Raw genomic sequence first — 18,002 nt, 5'->3', positions numbered from 1 at the left:
AAACAGACTAGTAAAAATGGAAATAATTGTAAGAACTGTATGTCCCAGACAAGTAACTACAACACAGATTATATAATCTTAATATGCCCAGAGCTATGAGGCGTTACATAGAAGCCGATGGAGAGCAGTGTTGGCGCTGTTTTGAGAGAGACCTGACTTAACTAAGGAAGTGCCAGCATCAGCATCCTGTCTGTGCTTAACTCTTCACAATAAGGTCAGATGGAGCTGTGCTTGTGGACCGGGCTGCCTGAGTTGTTATTCAGTCACTCCTCATTCACACTTCACACTCTCAGGTGAAGATACTTTACACAGCTGACTTGGGACAGACAAATAGGAGTTGGGGCTGCTGTTCCATGCCAACTACATTCACCCATCATCACCAGGCCCAGGATTTGGATATTTTGTACTGATATCATATATTTGTCTTGTTGCTGTGACAGGTACCAATTAAGATCTTTTAGAAGTTTCACTTTAATTTTTGACACTGCTGAGTCCTGCCACACTTTGCTCCCCGCACTCCTCCTCCAGAGCACTATCATAACACAATCAGCATACAGCTTGCTAATGAAACTACTGCGCATTGCATCAGCTTTGGAACGTTTTTGTGTACAGTTTTGTATCATGCATTTGTATATTTATGGAGAATTGTTGTGTGGGAGCATGAGTGATGTAGGCTTGTGGGTGGAGCATTGTACAAGCTTGTACAACTAACCGTAAAGGAGGTTTGAATAGAGCCTGGGAGCGATCGCTAAAATACTTGAAAGATGCAGATGACATCTAAATCCATTTCAGGCATGTTTTTGATGAGGGTAAAACATTATAACATGGTAGAAAGATCAAATGATTTGGCGCAATACCCCTTTTACCCACAGTTTTTTTCTCAAGATGAACCTCTTCCTTTTACACTCCTTTTTGTTTTGTCTTTTACCTGTTCATACATTTGCTGTTCGACGTTACCAGGGCTAGTCTTATCACCTTCCTCTTTTCTTTGATAGACCACTGCTGGGGGCTATCTGTCACCTGAGGGAATGGAGCACGCTTAAACACACAACTTGATAACATGATTTCATTTTGGTTCTGTATGGCCTCTGTCAGTATGGTTATATACTGTATTTCTGATGGACTTCTCTGTACCTGATTTTCACTGACTTAAAGACGTGAAGAGTTATGAGCTCTTTTCACAACTTGGCATGCAACTTAGCATGCAACTTTGCATGCCAAATTAACCAGCATGCTAACAGAACACTTTATGTTTTTCAGAACAATAAAAACACTTTAGAATTAGATGCAGATGGTACAGAGTGGTCTCATTTTGATCCTAAGAGCTGCTTTTACACTATATCTGTACTAGGCCAAGACACAAATTAGTTACAACTGCTTCTTATACCTGCTTACCACTGCTTTAAAACTGAAGCTGCTGAGCTGTAAGAAGTGACAATTGTGTTCTGATATTAAAGGGCCCGTATTATGCTATTTTCTGATCTATGTTAAAATATTGTTTCCTCATTAAAAACGTTATGAGTTGTGTTTTGCTTCATTCATACATATTTAACACACAAACCCTGCGTTTGGGCTGTGTTCTTCTCTCAAACTGTTTCACCTTGTGGTGTCATGTGGCAATACTTGAAGTGCTCCACTGTGTTTTTAAACTCCATGCACATACACACTCCATTCACTTGAATCATTTGGATAATTTCAGCCTTGGAATTTCTACCTATTTTTACTCAACAAAAAGTAAAAGGTTAACTACCACTGCATGAGATCACAAGTTGCAACAGAGCAATTTGAGATTTGAAGGTGTACACAGGCTAGTAATAAAGGGTTTCTCAAACGTGTGTGAATGAAACAAAGCACAACTCCGGATACGTTTCTGATGAGGTAACAGCATTATAAGATGGTGAATTTTGCGTAATATAGGACCTTTAAAGCTAATGTGGATGTAAAATTCCAATGCATGTTGTTATTCTCCATACCGCAATACCCAGCTCTAATGACCTGTCTCCTTGGGCTGCACAATATATCGCTAGGCTTATTGTGGCAAAAAATTATAATAATAATAATAATAATAATCGCAGTAATCTTGTTATTGCAATACAATATGGTTCTTTCGTATCATTTCCTTACATTGTGCAGCCCTACTATCTCCCTCCCTCTTGTCCCTCCTGTATGTATGCTATGTGGGGATCTGGTCTGGACAGTCGTCTGGTGTTTCTGCTCTGTGTCTGGAGAGCTTGTGTTGAGAACTGAGGGGCTAATGAAGGAGCTGTCAGCCTAATAACTCTGGGACATCCTCCTCTTCCTTCTCCCTCTCCTCCTCCTTGCCATCGTCTATTTCAGGGGTGTCAAACATATTTTCACCGAGGGCCACATCAGCAAAATGGCTGCTCTCAAAGGGCCAGATGTAAAATAAATCTAACTCATTTTTTTACTTGTTAATTAACTGTTTCTGTATTTATGACTTATTCAAGTTACAAATATTTCATATGCATTTGCCTAGATGTAAAAATATGGCTGTGTAACTGTGTATCTCCTGATAAATTGAGATTTTAAGACCATCATACCTTTTAATTTACCCTGTCGAGGGCCACATAAAATGATGTGGAGGGCTGCATTTGGCCCGCGGGCCTTGACTTTGACACATGTGGTCTATCTCCTTTCCTCTTCCTACTCTCCTCCTTGCCTCCCCCTCCTTCTCCTCCCCTCTTCTTCTTCCTCCTCCTCCTCCTCCTTCTCCTCCTTGTCCTCCTCTTCCTCCTCTCCTCAGGCCTGTCACTCTCATAGCCTCTCTCAGTCAAGGTGAGGTGTAGTGTTGTTGATGAGTAACAGAAGGTGATTTGTCAGTAAATGTCTAAACGTTTATGGTTTTTGGTCTTTGCCCTCTGCCTCTTAACGTCAGCATGTGGACTATGGTCTATAAGATTAGTAAATGTAAGGCCTATATGATAAGACTGAATTGTATGGCCTATGATTCAGTTTAGAAGTGTGTTCAAATTAAAGGTACACTATGTAACTTTTCTGATGGAGGGTCTGATACCTGCTTGTCTCCATGGTGAGGTTATTTCTTTGCCTGGAATGTCTGCATTAAAGACTCTCCCTGCATGCAAGCATTTGGTGCCCCACGACCAAGTTACAGTTCAGATCTGTGGAACAGTAACCACATTGACATCTTTGCGTTTCACAACAATCTTATTCTCTTTCAATGTAAAAAATGGAGAAGATGGACAAACTAGGAATAATCACTAATGAGGTACTGTCACTCCAATGTGTAGCCTATCCCATGACTATATAAATGATATTATGGTAAGAAAGAAAGTAGCCCCCAGGGGTCAATGTTGAAGCCAACGCTGTTCAATCTTCATAATATGTATTTAATGAATCCCATTCATTAAAACTAATCCTCTTTGCTGAAGACACCAACAATGTCTATAGTAGTTTAAATTAGAGTTTTGTTTTTTACTGTGTTTTGAATACAGTATTGAAATCAGGTGGTAGCATTGTAACAACACTGTATATTGCCTCTTGTGTAACCTAGTCTCTTTTAGGGTTGTCAAAAGTATCAAAAATCAAATACTTACAGAAATACTTACTGAAGATACAAAAACTAAAAAACTAATATTGAAACTAGATACTCTTTTGCCCAAGTATCAATACTAAAAAAGTCACATTCACAAGACAGAAATTTCCTGAATATCTTTAGAATGTTCTTGAACTGTATCAGAACACATAGACTATTATACACCACTATGGAACATATCTGGACGAATTGTACAGATATAAGGCCACACGGTGATATAAAAGAAAGTGCTACAATTTAATGCTGAAAATTCCATTCTATTTTCTAAAAAGGGAGGGTTTTTAATTATCATTGTGGTATCAGAATGGAATTTGTACATTTAAATTTTTTTACATTCATTTCCTATCCTTAGTATTGAAATCAGGTTTGAAATGTTAGTGTTGTTCCAAATCTTGCTTGTATATTGCCTCCTGTGTAAGCTGTCCTCTCCATTGATTCGTGCAGAAGAAGAGCCGTGAGGAGAGCTGCGGTGAGGGCAGTGGGGTGGAGATCCTGGAGAATAAGCCCTACACAGATGGACCGGGGGGCACGGGCCAGTACACTCACAAGGTCTACCACATTGGCATGCACATCCCCAGCTGGTTCCGCTCCATCCTGCCAAAAGCGGCATTGCGGGTGGAGGAAGAGTCCTGGAACGCCTACCCCTACACACGCACCAGGTATCAACACCCATGTTTTTTGTTATTTGTGCTTCATTTGTACTGTAATGAATGAAATGTTATGTTGTGGTTTCCCTCCAGATACACCTGTCCATTTGTGGAGAAGTTTTCAATCGACATTGAAACATACTACAAACCAGACACAGGAAACCAGGCCGACGTGTTCAACATGTCTGCAACTGAGAAGAGACAGAGGAGTATAGGTGAGAGGTGGAGGGGGACTGTGTACAGTACTACACACGACACATTGGAATGTTATGTGGACATAACATCCTGATGCACTTTTTTAATTCCACGTACTGAAAATATACACTTAGTAATGTCCCTGTGTCATTACTAAGTGTATATGTACATATGCATATGTATCAGGATACTGATTGTATCATTACGTGTTTAGTGCAGGTTGGCTTTAATGTTGGTCTTCCTGCGGCCCTTCATAAGCAACAGGGAGACTGAAAAAATACTACAACTCTCCCAATCAAAAACAGTCACACATCGATTTATGTGTACTTTCCACTTTACTGTTGTAACATTTCACAACATTTCACGTCAGGCTTTAATATCTAACACATAAAGGTATGTGTTAGATATCTTGTAATGGATGTTGTGTAGATATTGGAATGATAGGATATAAGATATCCTATCCTCCTTATAACAATACCAATATGTTCAATTGTCGCAAAATACAACATAATGGTCACTTAGATGCATCACCCCACATTTGCTGTGTAACTTTTCTTTCAGCATAGCTGTCAGAGCACTCTAGTGGTCATAGTGTGTACTGCAGCTGTATGCTGTGTGCTGAAGCTGCTCAGAGTCATGGTTCCAGGGCCTGTGCTGACCCACATTCAGAAGGCCCTCATGTATTTATGAATCTCTCTGAGCTGTCTGATACAAGGCAAACCATGCTCTGTGGAATTATTTTGTACTTTCTCATTACAGGTTTTAACAGAGCTTTGGTGTACATAGCTGGTTACTATAAATGCAAATAAACTTTCTTTCCCTGATTGTTGTCAGATCCCATTGACATAGTCACAGACCCCATTGCAGCTCATGAGTACAAAGTGGAGGAGGACCCTCGGCTCTATAAGTCTACTAAGACCCAGAGGGGCCCTCTGAGGGACGACTGGATCGAAGAATACAACAACAATCCCGGGAAGACTCCCATCATGTGTGCCTACAAACTGTGTAAGGTGGAGTTCAGGTACTGGGGCATGCAGTCCAAGATCGAACGCTTCATCCATGATGTGGGTAAGAACCGTGCTTCACTCTCAGTACTATAAGTATTAGTGAGTAATATTAGTAGTTAACATGAGTATGTAATTTTTGCGTAGGCCTGCGTAAGGTGATGGTGCGTGCCCACCGGCAGGCTTGGTGCTGGCAGGATGAGTGGTATGGCCTGACCATGGAAGACATCCGGCAGCTGGAACTAGAGACACAGCTGGCCCTGGCCCGAAAGATGGCCCAGTTCTGTCAGGCAGAAGAGGCCATCGAGGCAAATGGAGGAGCCACCTCTCCAGACAAGGAGCAGGAGGCCAAGGAGGCCATCAGCAGCATCGAGGCTGAGGAGGTGGTGGTCGGCTCTGGGGACACACTGCAACCCCGAGGGGTTCTGACCAAGCAGTGGTCCACCTCCTCCAGGTCATCCCGTTCCTCCAAGAGAGGAGGTGAGCCTGGTTTTTGTCTTCTAGATTACCGTACTGTTTACAGTTAGCCTTGTTAGATAGGTTCTTAAAGGTATAACTAATGAGAGTAATCTTTATTCATGGATAATGATTAATAATTAACAAATAATAAGTTTATAATATTACTTTTGCATATCAAAAATGCCATGTACTTGTTGGGAGTATTCGTGTAATGACTAGAACTTGCAAGAAACCACCTCACCTTGTGTCACCCCTCTGCTCCCCACTCCCCCACGCTATTTATAGCTTTGACGTCACAAGCACATGCAGGACACACCCTCCTCCAGAGTTCCCTGTCTGAACACAGCAGCGTAGACTTCCTCTCCTCTTTCCCCTTTCTCCCTCTCCCCCTACTCTCTCCTCCTCTCTCCTCTTTCTCTCCTCTCTCTCCTACCACTCCCCCTCTCCTCCCTTTCCCCCTCTCTCTTCCCCTTCTCTTGGTCTATTTATAGCATGCTGCTGACATCATGAGGCAGACGTGGTTGGCAGGGGCCCTCTGTTAGCTTGAAGCAGCTGTGTTCAAGACTATCAGATGAATGGGGGAATCCTGGGGAGCTGCAGCCGAGGCTTTTGCACTAATGCCTAAAACAGTCAAACATTAGACACACAGGCACATCCACTTCACAGCCGAGCCCGTCTGCTCAAGGTGGAGAAATGGGAATTTTGGAAGCAGCACAAACAACTCAAGTTGTGACGTCAGGGGCGTTGATTGGTGGAAGTCAAACGAGTTTTCAACAAATAAGAGAGAGTGTGAAATATATTTGTATCAAGTGAACATTACGTTTGGGGTAGCTACTGTTGGCAATAGTTTCTGCTCAAAATGGAGTCACAAGCAGATAGAATGTTCTCAGCATCCCACCAAAAGAACATGAACGCACACAGGTCAAACGGGTCGGGAGAACAAGCCCTGCCCTGTCTGAACTGCCTGACATGCACGTGAAAGTGGCATTATTCTGCAGTAGGATATATAACCAACCATAGTGTCTTACTTACTTACAAGTATGTTTCATTTCGATCTTTCATTTCTTTCAGTCCTTTAAAGCTTTAACTGTTCAACGGCTGTAACCTTTTTGAACTTTCACTATAATTCACTCCATTCAAAGATTTTACGTTTCAACAACACTCTCTTCAAAACAGAGACAGCAAGTTGTAGGTCTACACTTCACAGCTGACAAAACTCAAATCAGTAGGTGTCACCAAACTCTGATTGTTTATGAGGGGGGCCTTGGGGTTCAGGGTTCAGAGCATGCTTTTGACTGTTGCATAGTATTCTTCACAGGTGACACCGGTTTAATTAAGCAACAAGAGCTCCATCCAACCGTCCATTATGTCCTGTGTATGTCGTGTCACAATGACAACACTGAAAGTTACAGTTACCGAGAGAGGTTTTTCAGTTGAATGTGAATTGAAGTCAATGAAGCCGAATTGTGCTCATTCTTCCTATCTGGAGCGCTGCAGCTAGTGGGTTAGCTATGTCCATTTCTAAAGATGGCTCAAATACAAAGGGTCATGGGCAGCACAAATGCAAAGATTGGCGGTTCAATCTTAGCTTTAACTCCATCCTAAGAACACTTTGTCACTTTTAATTATTTGAGTCTTTTTCATAAACGTATGCGTCTCATGGTGGCTGAAATACTCTGCCAACACATTTTCTAAGCCAAATGTTGAAGTTGCTGCGTTCTTCTTGTAACTTTGTCGATGACAACAGGCTGATTAGTCACAGTGGAGAAGGTCACACTCTTGGCCCCATCTGCCAGAACCTCCATGTTTGTACCAATGTGCCATTAGCGAGCTGAACCCCATTTCAGCGTCCGGCATGCACTCCATCTGCCACAGGGCCGTGCACGTGGGGGTGTGCACGTGAGGGGGTGCAGGATCCAAGAGTCTGTCCATGTTTATATAACACTCATGTGGGGGCCGAGAGCTTGTGGAAGATTTCTTTGTCATAGAACGCTGGTTAAAAAGGGAAAGAGAGAGGCTCAAACACATGCATAGAAATACCCAAGATGTTTTGCAGCCAAGTTCTCATACTGACTTACACTCCTCAAACTCAAAATATATCAAATGGTGACTGTTACTTTCTCAAATGCTATGGAAATCTGCTGATAGTTTTAAAAATAAAACAAAAAGCTAATAATGGACAAAATTTCAAAAGCATTTAAGAGATTTCATGTTTATTATCATTATTTAAGTAATATTTAATAGTAATGGAAATAGTGAAAATATTTTTGGTATCATATTTTACTGTTTTGTTCTACAAAAAAACAAAACAAAAAAACAACCCCAAAACTGCTACTTAAAGTATTGCAAAGTCAAAATATATAAATATTCAGGACCACAAGGATACAAAATTGATACTAAATTAGTAAGTAGGATCATGACTAAAAACTGTACTTCAACAACTAAACATATTTCTGCATTATGCCTAGTAAGTAAGATTGTATGGAGGTGCACTATGTAACTTTTCTGGGAATGGGTCCGCCACCTGCTCCTGTTTCCATGGAGATGGTTTTCCTTTGCCTAAAATATTACATCATGGTATTAAAGTTATCTCTTGCCATAGTGACAAGCAGTTGACATTACCTGTCCGAGTTGCAGATCAGGTCTGTGGAGAGGCAGCTCCCCAACTTCCCATGTGAAAGCTCAAAACCCCCCAGAATTCACTCACTGAGCTGCAGAGGCTGCACTAGCACTGATTCAGGATTGGCTACAGGTGCTGGGGTTTAGGTAGTGACCATTCAGATCAGAGGGAGGCATTTTAGGTTAAAACCAACAGGATTTCAGCATTAAAACTGGCAACCCAAATGAAAGAATCACGGCACAGTATTTATATATTTGTTGTAATGTGTTTATAAACACACCAAATTTATATATTTCTGGTAATACATTTATAAACATACTATTAACCCAGTATTTCTATATTTGTTGCATTTGTTGCAGTGAGCCCATCGCGTCACAGTCTGTCCGAGTGGCGCATGCAGAGTATTGCACGGGACTCGGACGACAGCTCAGACGAGGAGTTCTTTGACGCTCACGGTAAACAACAGCTCCTTGTTCTCTTCTCTCACCTGTCAGCACCTGTCCGCACCTGCCACCCCTCTCTCACTCTGCATGCTCTCTAACCACAGATCACTTCCTATGCTTCCCTGATACCCAGCATGCTTTGGGACTGCGCTTGAAATAAGTGGATGTGGCTGTGTTTCGCTGCGCGTTCGGGTCAGTGGCGATGGCTTCACTGCATGCTCCAAAATGGCTAACACTTCCAAGACAGTGCCTTCTCTCAGATATTAAAGGAGACATATAATGCTATAGTCAGGCTTTTGAAATAAGTTAGAACTGCTTTGTAATTGCATTAGGCCTGTTACGATAATTACTATATGGACTTATTGTTTTATAAATGATAGATGGAACAAGAGCTTTTGGATCCATCAGCTAGGGGGTAGGGTTGTCAAAAGTATTGAAAATCAGATCCTAATTCATACTAAAACTATTATCACAACTAGATACTCATTTGAGCAAGCATCAATACTGCAAAAGTCACATTCAGGACAGAAATTAACCTTTTGAATAGCTGTAAAATGATCTTGAATAAGTATAAGACCACATAGACTAGACTATACGCCCATAAACCACTATGGAACCTAACTGGATGACTGAGGGGATTACTGTACATAGATAAAAGGCCACATGGTAATATAAAAGAAATTACTCAGATTTAATGTCAAAAATGGCATTCTATTGTCTAAATAAAGAGTGTTTTTAATATTGTGGTTTCAGAATTGATATTGAGTATCGAGTCTAGTCCTTATTATCGAAAGTGAGTTTGAAATTTCAATACCATAACAACACTACTGGGTAATTTTTGGTAATTTTTTCAGCAATACAATTAGATTTGATCTTCCAGAGGTTGAATAAATAACTTCTATTTATCATTATAGACACAAACTACTTGAGTGTTGCATTCTGCTGTTTTTGTTACGTTATTGTACATTTTGATTTTTTATCACTTACAGTGTCGTTAGCAATATATCGCACATCAATATTTGTTATAGTGACAGGTCTAATTACCATTCTATGCAACTTAAAATGGTAAGAATGCAAGAAGGCCTCTGCCAAAAAGGATTGTCCCTTTAAATTGTTGCAATAGTTCCTGCATGCTCTGCTGGTCAACAATGTTAGGAAAAACACAAGCAGAGTTTTCTTACATGTCATGATTGTGAAACTGGAAAATACAGTTAAAAGCCCTTAAAATAAGCATAATAGGTCTCCTTTAATTACAGTGTTGAGTGTTGGCTTCATCCCATCATCATGTCTCCAGTTTGGAAAGTTCATCTCTAATATTTCATCCTCTGCACAATGCAAAAAATGCATAAATATTGTCTTATTATTTCTTATGGTGACAATGAGTGCTTTATGATTATGTTTATTGTAAAATATTGTTTCATTCTGTGGTTCCTGTCTGTATGTATGTGTGTGTGTGTGTGTATATATATATATATATATATATATATATATATATATATATATATATATATATATATATATATATATATATATATATATATATATATATATATGCATACAATTATAAAAAATATATATGAATTAAACTCAAGTCATCATACCATACAGGTCAGATAGCATGTTTTTAAAAGGCCCATATTATGCTATTGTCTGATCTATGTTATAATATTGTTTCCTCATCACAGACAGACCTGGAGTTGTATTTTCTTTCATTTGTACATGTTTAACACACAAATCCTGCATATTTAGTTATATTGAGTTATTCACTCTAACAGAAAACACTGTTCCATCTTGTGATGTCAATAGAGGAAATGCTCCACTGTGTTTTTAAATTCCATACACCTTCACTAGAATCATTTGGCTGATTTCTGTCCTGGAATTGCCAATCTCTACTGATCTAAAGGTAAAAAAGTAGCTGTTAACTTGAAAACTACCGCTTCATGACATCAGATGTTTGGCAACAATATTTTTATTATCTGCCCATAGATGTGTGTGCCCATGTGTGGGTGCCAGTTTGTTGTCAGTGCATCAAATGTGTCTTTTTGAACAGACTCAAGACAGTTGGTTTAAGCCTAAAAGGACTCTCTCTGATCTGAATCCTCACTATCTAAACAACTGTGTCTTTTTAAACAGAAGTAACAATGAGAATAGAAGAGCAATTAGGCTAACATACGGCTGTATGTTTACACAATCATGCAACAGACAATTTTATGTCCCAGATAAATACTTTTTTTTTTTTTTTTTTTAGCTTTCTACCATGTTATAATGTTATTCCCACATCAAAAACATGCTTGAAGAGGTTTTCCAACCATAGGTCATCGATACAGGTTTGAGCATCTTTGCGAGCTCTCTCAAGCACTATTTGAACCCTCCTTACTTGGTTAACTGTAAGATTCTGTCTAATGCTCAACCCCTAAACCTCCATCACCCATGCTCTTACATAACAATTCTCCATAAATGTACATAAACATGATACAAAACTATACACAGCTGCTTCACAAACCTGATACAATGTGCAGTAGTTTTATTAGTGGGATGACACTGATTGTGCTGTGATAGCACTCTGAAGGAGTGACTTGGGGTGGAAAGACTCAGAGCATCAAAATGAAAATGAAACTTATTATGTTAGTACATTTTTTTTGGAGCGTATAGCATTTTCATGACCATGACATGGTGAATATGTTATATGTTAGCAGTTAATAACCCATAGAAGTACAATACCCCCTCTTTAACTATAACATGACATTTCTGGACCTTGTTATGAATTTTAAAATAATTTACCAGCTACAACAGCACGACAACTATTGGATATTGTATTGGCTCAAAAAATAACATTTAAAAATGCACATCAGACCATCCCTAATTCAAGGTACTTCAACTCTTTCTTTTTGTTCAGTGACAAAGCAGGAATCATCTTTCAGTAAATTATACAATGAATGGGTGTATTGGTAATTATTGGTTATATGGCCACAAGTCAAAAATTAGCTTCATGCACAATACATACAGTGAGGCAAGTAAGTATTTGAACACCCAAGTTCTCCCACTTAGAAATCATGGAGGGGTCTGAAATTTTCATCTTAGGTGCATGTCCACTGTGAGAGACATCTAAAAAAAAATCTGGAAATCCCATTGTATGATTTTTAAAAATAATTTATTTGTATGTTACTGCTGCAAATAAGTATTTGAACACCTGTCTCTCAGCTAGAATTCTGACCCTCAAAGACCTGTTAGTCCACCTTTAAAAAGTCCACCTCCACTCCACTTATTATCCTAAATTAGAAGCACCTGTTTGAGGTCGTTAGCTGCATAAAGACACCTGTCCACCCCATAAAATCAGTAAGACTCCAACTACTAACATGGCCAAGACCAAAAAACTGTCAAAATTGTAGACCTCCACAAGACTAGAAAGGGCTACAGGGCAATTGCCAAGCAGCTTGGTGAAAAAAGATCCACTGTTGGAGCAATTATTAGAAAATGGAAGAAGCTAAACATGACTGTCAATCTCCCTTAGACTAGGTCTCAATAATCCTAAGGAAGGTGAGGAATCAACCCAGAACTACACGGGAGGAGCTGATCAATGACCTGAAAAGAGCTGGGACCACCGCTTCCAAGGTTACTGTTAGTAATACATTTAGATGTCATGGTTTAAAATCATGCATGGCACGGAAGGTTCCCCTGCTTAAACCAGCACATGTCCAGGCCTGTCTTAAGTTTGCCAGTGACCATTTGGATGATCCAGAGGAGTCATGGAAGAAAGTCATGTGGTCAGATGAGACCAAAATAAAACACTCGCCATGTTTGGAGGAAGAAGAATGATGAGTACCATCCAAAGAACACCATCCCTACTGTGAAGCATGGGGGTGTAAACATCATGCTTTGGGTGTGTTTTTCTGCACATGGGACAGGACGACTGCACTGTATTAAAGAGAGGATGACCGGGGCCATGTATTGCGAGATTTTGGGGAACAACCTCCTTCCCTCAGAGCATTGAAGATGGATCTTCAATGGCTAGATTACCAAGGAGTGGCTCCGTAAGAAGCATATCAAGGTTCTGGAGTGGCGTACCTAATAGAAAATCTTTGGAGGGAGCTCAAACTTCATGTTTCTCAGCAACAGCCCAGAAACCTGACTGATCTAGAGAAGATCTGTGTGGAGGAGTGGGCCTAAATCCCTCCTGCAGTGTGTGCAAACCTGGTGAAAAACTACAGGAAACGTTTGACCTCTGTAATTGCAAACAAAAGCTACTGTACCAAATATTAACATTGATTTTATTAGGTGTTCAAATACTTATTTGCAACAGTAACATACAAATAAATACTTTTAAAAATCATACAATGTGATTTCCAGATTTTTTTTAGATTATGTCTCTCACAGTGGACATGCACCTAAGATGAAAATTTCAGACCCCTCCATGGTTTGTAAGTGGAAAAACTTGCAAAATCACAGGGTGTTCAAATACTTATTTGCCTCAATGTAAGTGTGTCTGCTTCAGTTGCCAGTGGTGACTGTAAAAATATCATAGAATAACTCTTCAAATATGCATGTACGTCTACACTGAAACTATTTCAGTCCTATATTTTTAGAGTTGTATTGCATTTGTAGTTCCCACCACAAAAATGATAAAATCCAAGTAGGTATTTGCTTTGTTTTATTCTCATCTTAAACCTGTGAGTGAATGCAGGGCCACACAGAGCTGTTATGTGCTGGTGTGAGTGTCTTTGAGGAAAATTACCTCAAAAGTGACTATTGTGTTTTTGACAATAAATATTAGTTAAATGGATAAAATAATATTAATTATCTGTTTTAAAAAGGGAGACAGAGAGGGAGGAATTTAATACTGATAATGTTCAACTTAATGTACAGTACAATTTGGCTGTAAACTTGAGACCTATAAAGTAGCCAAAAATGTACTCAAGCGTGCTGGAGTAACATCTGATTTTTAATTTGAAGTGAATATAATTAGAAGAATAAAACTTAAAAGAACTGTCAGATCTTAGGTCACATGTATGAAATTTTTAATCAAGCGAGGTTAATATGATCAAATCAAAAATAGCTTTTACTAATAACAATTGTGATGCTGATTTATTCTTAAATACTAAGGCATTGGATATGCAGAAAGAGCCTCATATGAGTCATTTGGGTTGCCACACCCAATGCTGAAATCCAGCATTGAAACTGACCAGATTGTGAACGTTACATTACTGAATGCATACAAATATGAGGAAATACAACTCTTTGTCTCATTTTTATTAGCAAAGTGTGTTTGCCTTTGTCTGACATATGTGCTCTACAGATTTCTTAATGACTTCCATACGCTTACATATTGCTCTAATGTTTCCTATTGTACTGAGAAGCTTTTCTTTGAACTAGCCAACCTACGTGATAAACAGCCATTCTAAAACTAACAAGTCACTGCCCTCTGCTGGTGGGTACATGTATTACTACACATAAACCACTTACTTCCCTAAATAAGAAATGCCTCATTATTGCTATACTGCGGTTAAAGAAGTCATATTATATTTTTCAGTATTTAGTATTAAAAGTAATATATGTAAATCAATATTTTACATTTAGTTTTTTGCAAACTGTCATACTGATCTAAAACACCTCTATAATAGAAAAAGGTCCATTGACTTGTTCAAAACTACAGAACTGATAGCCCATTGCATTTTAAAATGACATTGTGACATTTTTGGGCTTTACATGTATAACCCCCAAGTATGAGTTTGTAGAATAATTGCAAGTAGGTACAGAGCAATGGGCGCAGAGAGGAGGTAGGTGAAAACAAGCCTTAAATGCAGGACAGTGCAGCAGTGCTTCTCAAATAGTGGGGCGCGTCCCCCTGGGGGGGCGCGTATGACTCCGCGTATGACACTGTAGGTACTGTAGATAGCTATGGCGTCATTTGGCTATCTTTAAGTTGCAACGCGTATACAGAAATCGTAGCGCGCAGTATCTAAAATTGAGCGGTGAAAATGTGAAAGCAAAGCGCGCATGAGTCTGACCGCGCGCTGTTTACCCTCCAGCGCCCGCTCTCTTTCTACCTGTGCGCGCTACGGTTTTTATTTTCTTCAGCGAGCGCCCGCTTTGGTAATTCTTTCTTCAACAGAAATACGTCATCAGAACAAGGCGTGAACAGACAATCACAGATCCAAGTTATTGGGGAAAATCATGGATTAGGGTAAAATGCATAACATAAACTTAATTATAAAGAATTAAACAAAGTAAGCCAAAATATATATATATATATATATATATATATATATATATATATATATATATATATATATATATATATATATATTATATATATATATATATATTATATATATATATATATATATATATATATATATATATATATATATATATATATATTATATATATATATATAATTTTATTTTTTCTTTAAGTTCTACACCATGAATTTGTATTATAAAGTATATATTTGTGCACTACACCATTAAATGATTATTTTCTAAATTACATTAGTGTAATTATATTGATTTATACACAGGTCAGATTGTACTGTCTCAGCCTATTGCTTTTGTACATTGTACCTGCTGCATGCAGCTACACACATTAAAAAGCACAATTGTTTGATTTCATCACCAAATTCACCTTTCTGGAGTAGCCATCCCCATTTACAAATATCACAATATTGTATCTAAAAAGTACATAACAAATGTTACTATATATAAAGTAAAACATTTTATAAATGTAGAGAATATCAGATTAAAAAACACACGACTTTGGTTTAAAAATCACACTTATGTATCACAGCTGCTCTGAGGCAGATATAAAAATACCTGATTAAAAAAAAAAAGTAGTGTAGCTTACATTATTTAGGTGCTTGTGTGTAGGTGGGTGTGCGTATGTGTATGTGTGTGTAGATGGGTGTGTGTAGGTGCTTGTGTGTAGGTGGGGGTGTGTAGGTGCGTGTGTGTAGGGGGGGGGTGTGTGTAGGGGGGTGGGTGCTTTATAAATAAAGTTTGATTATTAGATTGATAAAATCAGTAGATTAGTATATTAGTATTCAGTGTATTCTATTATTGCTGTAGACGTGGTGCACATATGTTATGCTGTTTGTAGTGAGTTCTTCATCAGACATTGACAAGTATGCTGTTTTGGTTGAAATGCCCTCTTCTTTCATCCTTCTGAAAATGGTAATCTCACCTCATCTCAAACACCTAAAAGACTGGCCACACACACGTTACAGGCAAAGATATTTCAAGGAGATTTTGAAGGAAGTCAGATGCAAACACAAATTTAGGTCTTCCTCTTTCCCCTTGCTCCAAACTAAAGTAAGTGGGACGTTGCTCATCTTCAATGGCAGACTGAACAAGTCTACCTAAATGCTCCAGACCCTCAATAATGGCTTTAGGAACATGGAATATGCGGGAAGCTGCATCAATCAGGATGCATTCTTGATTGCACGCATACTCCAGATAATCCAGATCCACAGTGGGCTGACGCAGGGCCCACTGAAGTCTGATCTTTAGCCGCTCCAGTATTCCATTAAGTATTTCCTACAAAATACAAAGTTCATGCTTTACAACACACATAGGTCTACATCTTTGTTGCAATAATCCTTTCACAAATACACATATGACATGTATACATATTGCATAATTCATGCTAGCATCAGTATCATAGCCTATCTCAACGCGCAAAAGTGGATAGATCCTCTACTTTAGATCCTCGTTTTAAATATCACATGATATCATGATCATTTTGTATCTTTTTTTTTTTTTTTAAACATGAAACTATCACGTATTTCGTGAAACCATCATGTGATTTTGAGATAGTATTATGTCTAAAGTACTACAGATGTTTGTTTGTTTTTTAAGTTCAGATTTGGCAGTTATATGCTAATATTAAATTGTACATACTGTAAAATTACAAATTCTCCGATAAAGAATAAACTTACGTTTGGGTTGGCCATGACTTCTCGATATCAACTCAACGTCTCACTTCTGAGTCTGACGCTGACGATAAATCTGAGATCGTCTGTTCAAGTCTTGTGATGAGTCTTCCTGATGACGTATTTCTGTTGAAGAAAAAATAACCAAAGCGGGCGCTCGCTAAAGAAAATAAAAACCGTAGCGCGCACAGGTAGAAAGAGAGCGGGCGCTGGAGGGTAAACAGCGCGCGGTCAGACTCATGCGCGCTTTGCTTTCACATTTTCACCGCTCAATTTTAGATACTGCGCGCTACGATTTCTGTATACGCGTTGCAACTTAAAGATAGCCAAATGACGCCATACATAGCGCGTACGCAGCGCGCATACAGCAAAGAACAGGAGAGAGCGAACAGATCGTGACACAGGACAGTGAACAAGAGACACTTTTGCGAAAGAGACAATATGGAAAACATTTTAACAGGGATGAAAAGAAAGGCGGAGATAGACGGAGGTAATGAGACGCACGAAAGTCACCCGAAAAGTAAGACGAGAAAGTCTGATGAAGCGTATTTAGCACTTGGCTTCACCGTGACTCCGGTGGGACACGAGGACAGACCGGTGTCTGCTGTGTCTGAAAATGTTGGCAGCGGACAGTATGAAGCCAAATAAGGCGCCACCTGATTACACCTCAGTCACGCTGATAAGACGCTGGAGTTTTTTTAGCATAAACGTGCCAAATATTGCCAACAATCATCCTGCTTTGTGAATGTCACTTAAACCAGCAAGCACTGTTAGCATCATATAAGGTGGCGTACCAAATTGCTAAATTGCTTGTTTTAATTAGATATTTATTTAATTTTAATGTATTATTTTGATATTTATTTAAATTTAATTTATTCATTTGATGTTTATTTAATTTAATTTTAATTAAATTTCATTATATTTTATTTTATTTTTTCAGTATCAAATGGTTCAGTCAGTTGTTCCAACAATATGTATAGTTCAAATAAGGATACAATTAAAAACATTAAAATAATTTAATTATTTCGAAAGAAATAAATTTTTTCTTCTTTATAGGCATGATAGAAAATAATTGAGAAGCACTGCAGTACAGGATTACAGTTGCATGAATAAATCAAAATACAACTTAGAGTAAA

At 38.7% G+C, this 18,002-nt stretch overlaps 1 protein-coding gene across 3 annotated transcripts in view; it reads left to right on the top strand.

The window, feature by feature from the left end:
• LOC117375977 (membrane-associated phosphatidylinositol transfer protein 2-like) overlaps positions 1–18,002 on the top strand; it is a 105,695-nt gene that overhangs the window by 46,004 nt on the left and 41,689 nt on the right. For all 3 annotated transcript variants that reach the window (XM_055224056.1, XM_033972376.2, XM_055224057.1), the window contains exons 3-7: positions 4,019–4,233; positions 4,315–4,436; positions 5,251–5,484; positions 5,568–5,900; positions 8,859–8,954. In XM_055224056.1, coding sequence (XP_055080031.1) covers positions 4,019–4,233; positions 4,315–4,436; positions 5,251–5,484; positions 5,568–5,900; positions 8,859–8,954 — 1,000 coding nt within the window. The remainder of the gene's footprint in view (positions 1–4,018; positions 4,234–4,314; positions 4,437–5,250; positions 5,485–5,567; positions 5,901–8,858; positions 8,955–18,002) is intronic.

Source organism: Periophthalmus magnuspinnatus, chromosome 9 (genome assembly GCF_009829125.3).
Source record: "Periophthalmus magnuspinnatus isolate fPerMag1 chromosome 9, fPerMag1.2.pri, whole genome shotgun sequence".
Classification (NCBI taxonomy): Eukaryota; Metazoa; Chordata; class Actinopteri; order Gobiiformes; family Gobiidae; genus Periophthalmus; species Periophthalmus magnuspinnatus.
Note: the sequence above shows the minus strand (reverse complement) of the source record. Positions and strands in the feature narration are given on the sequence as shown.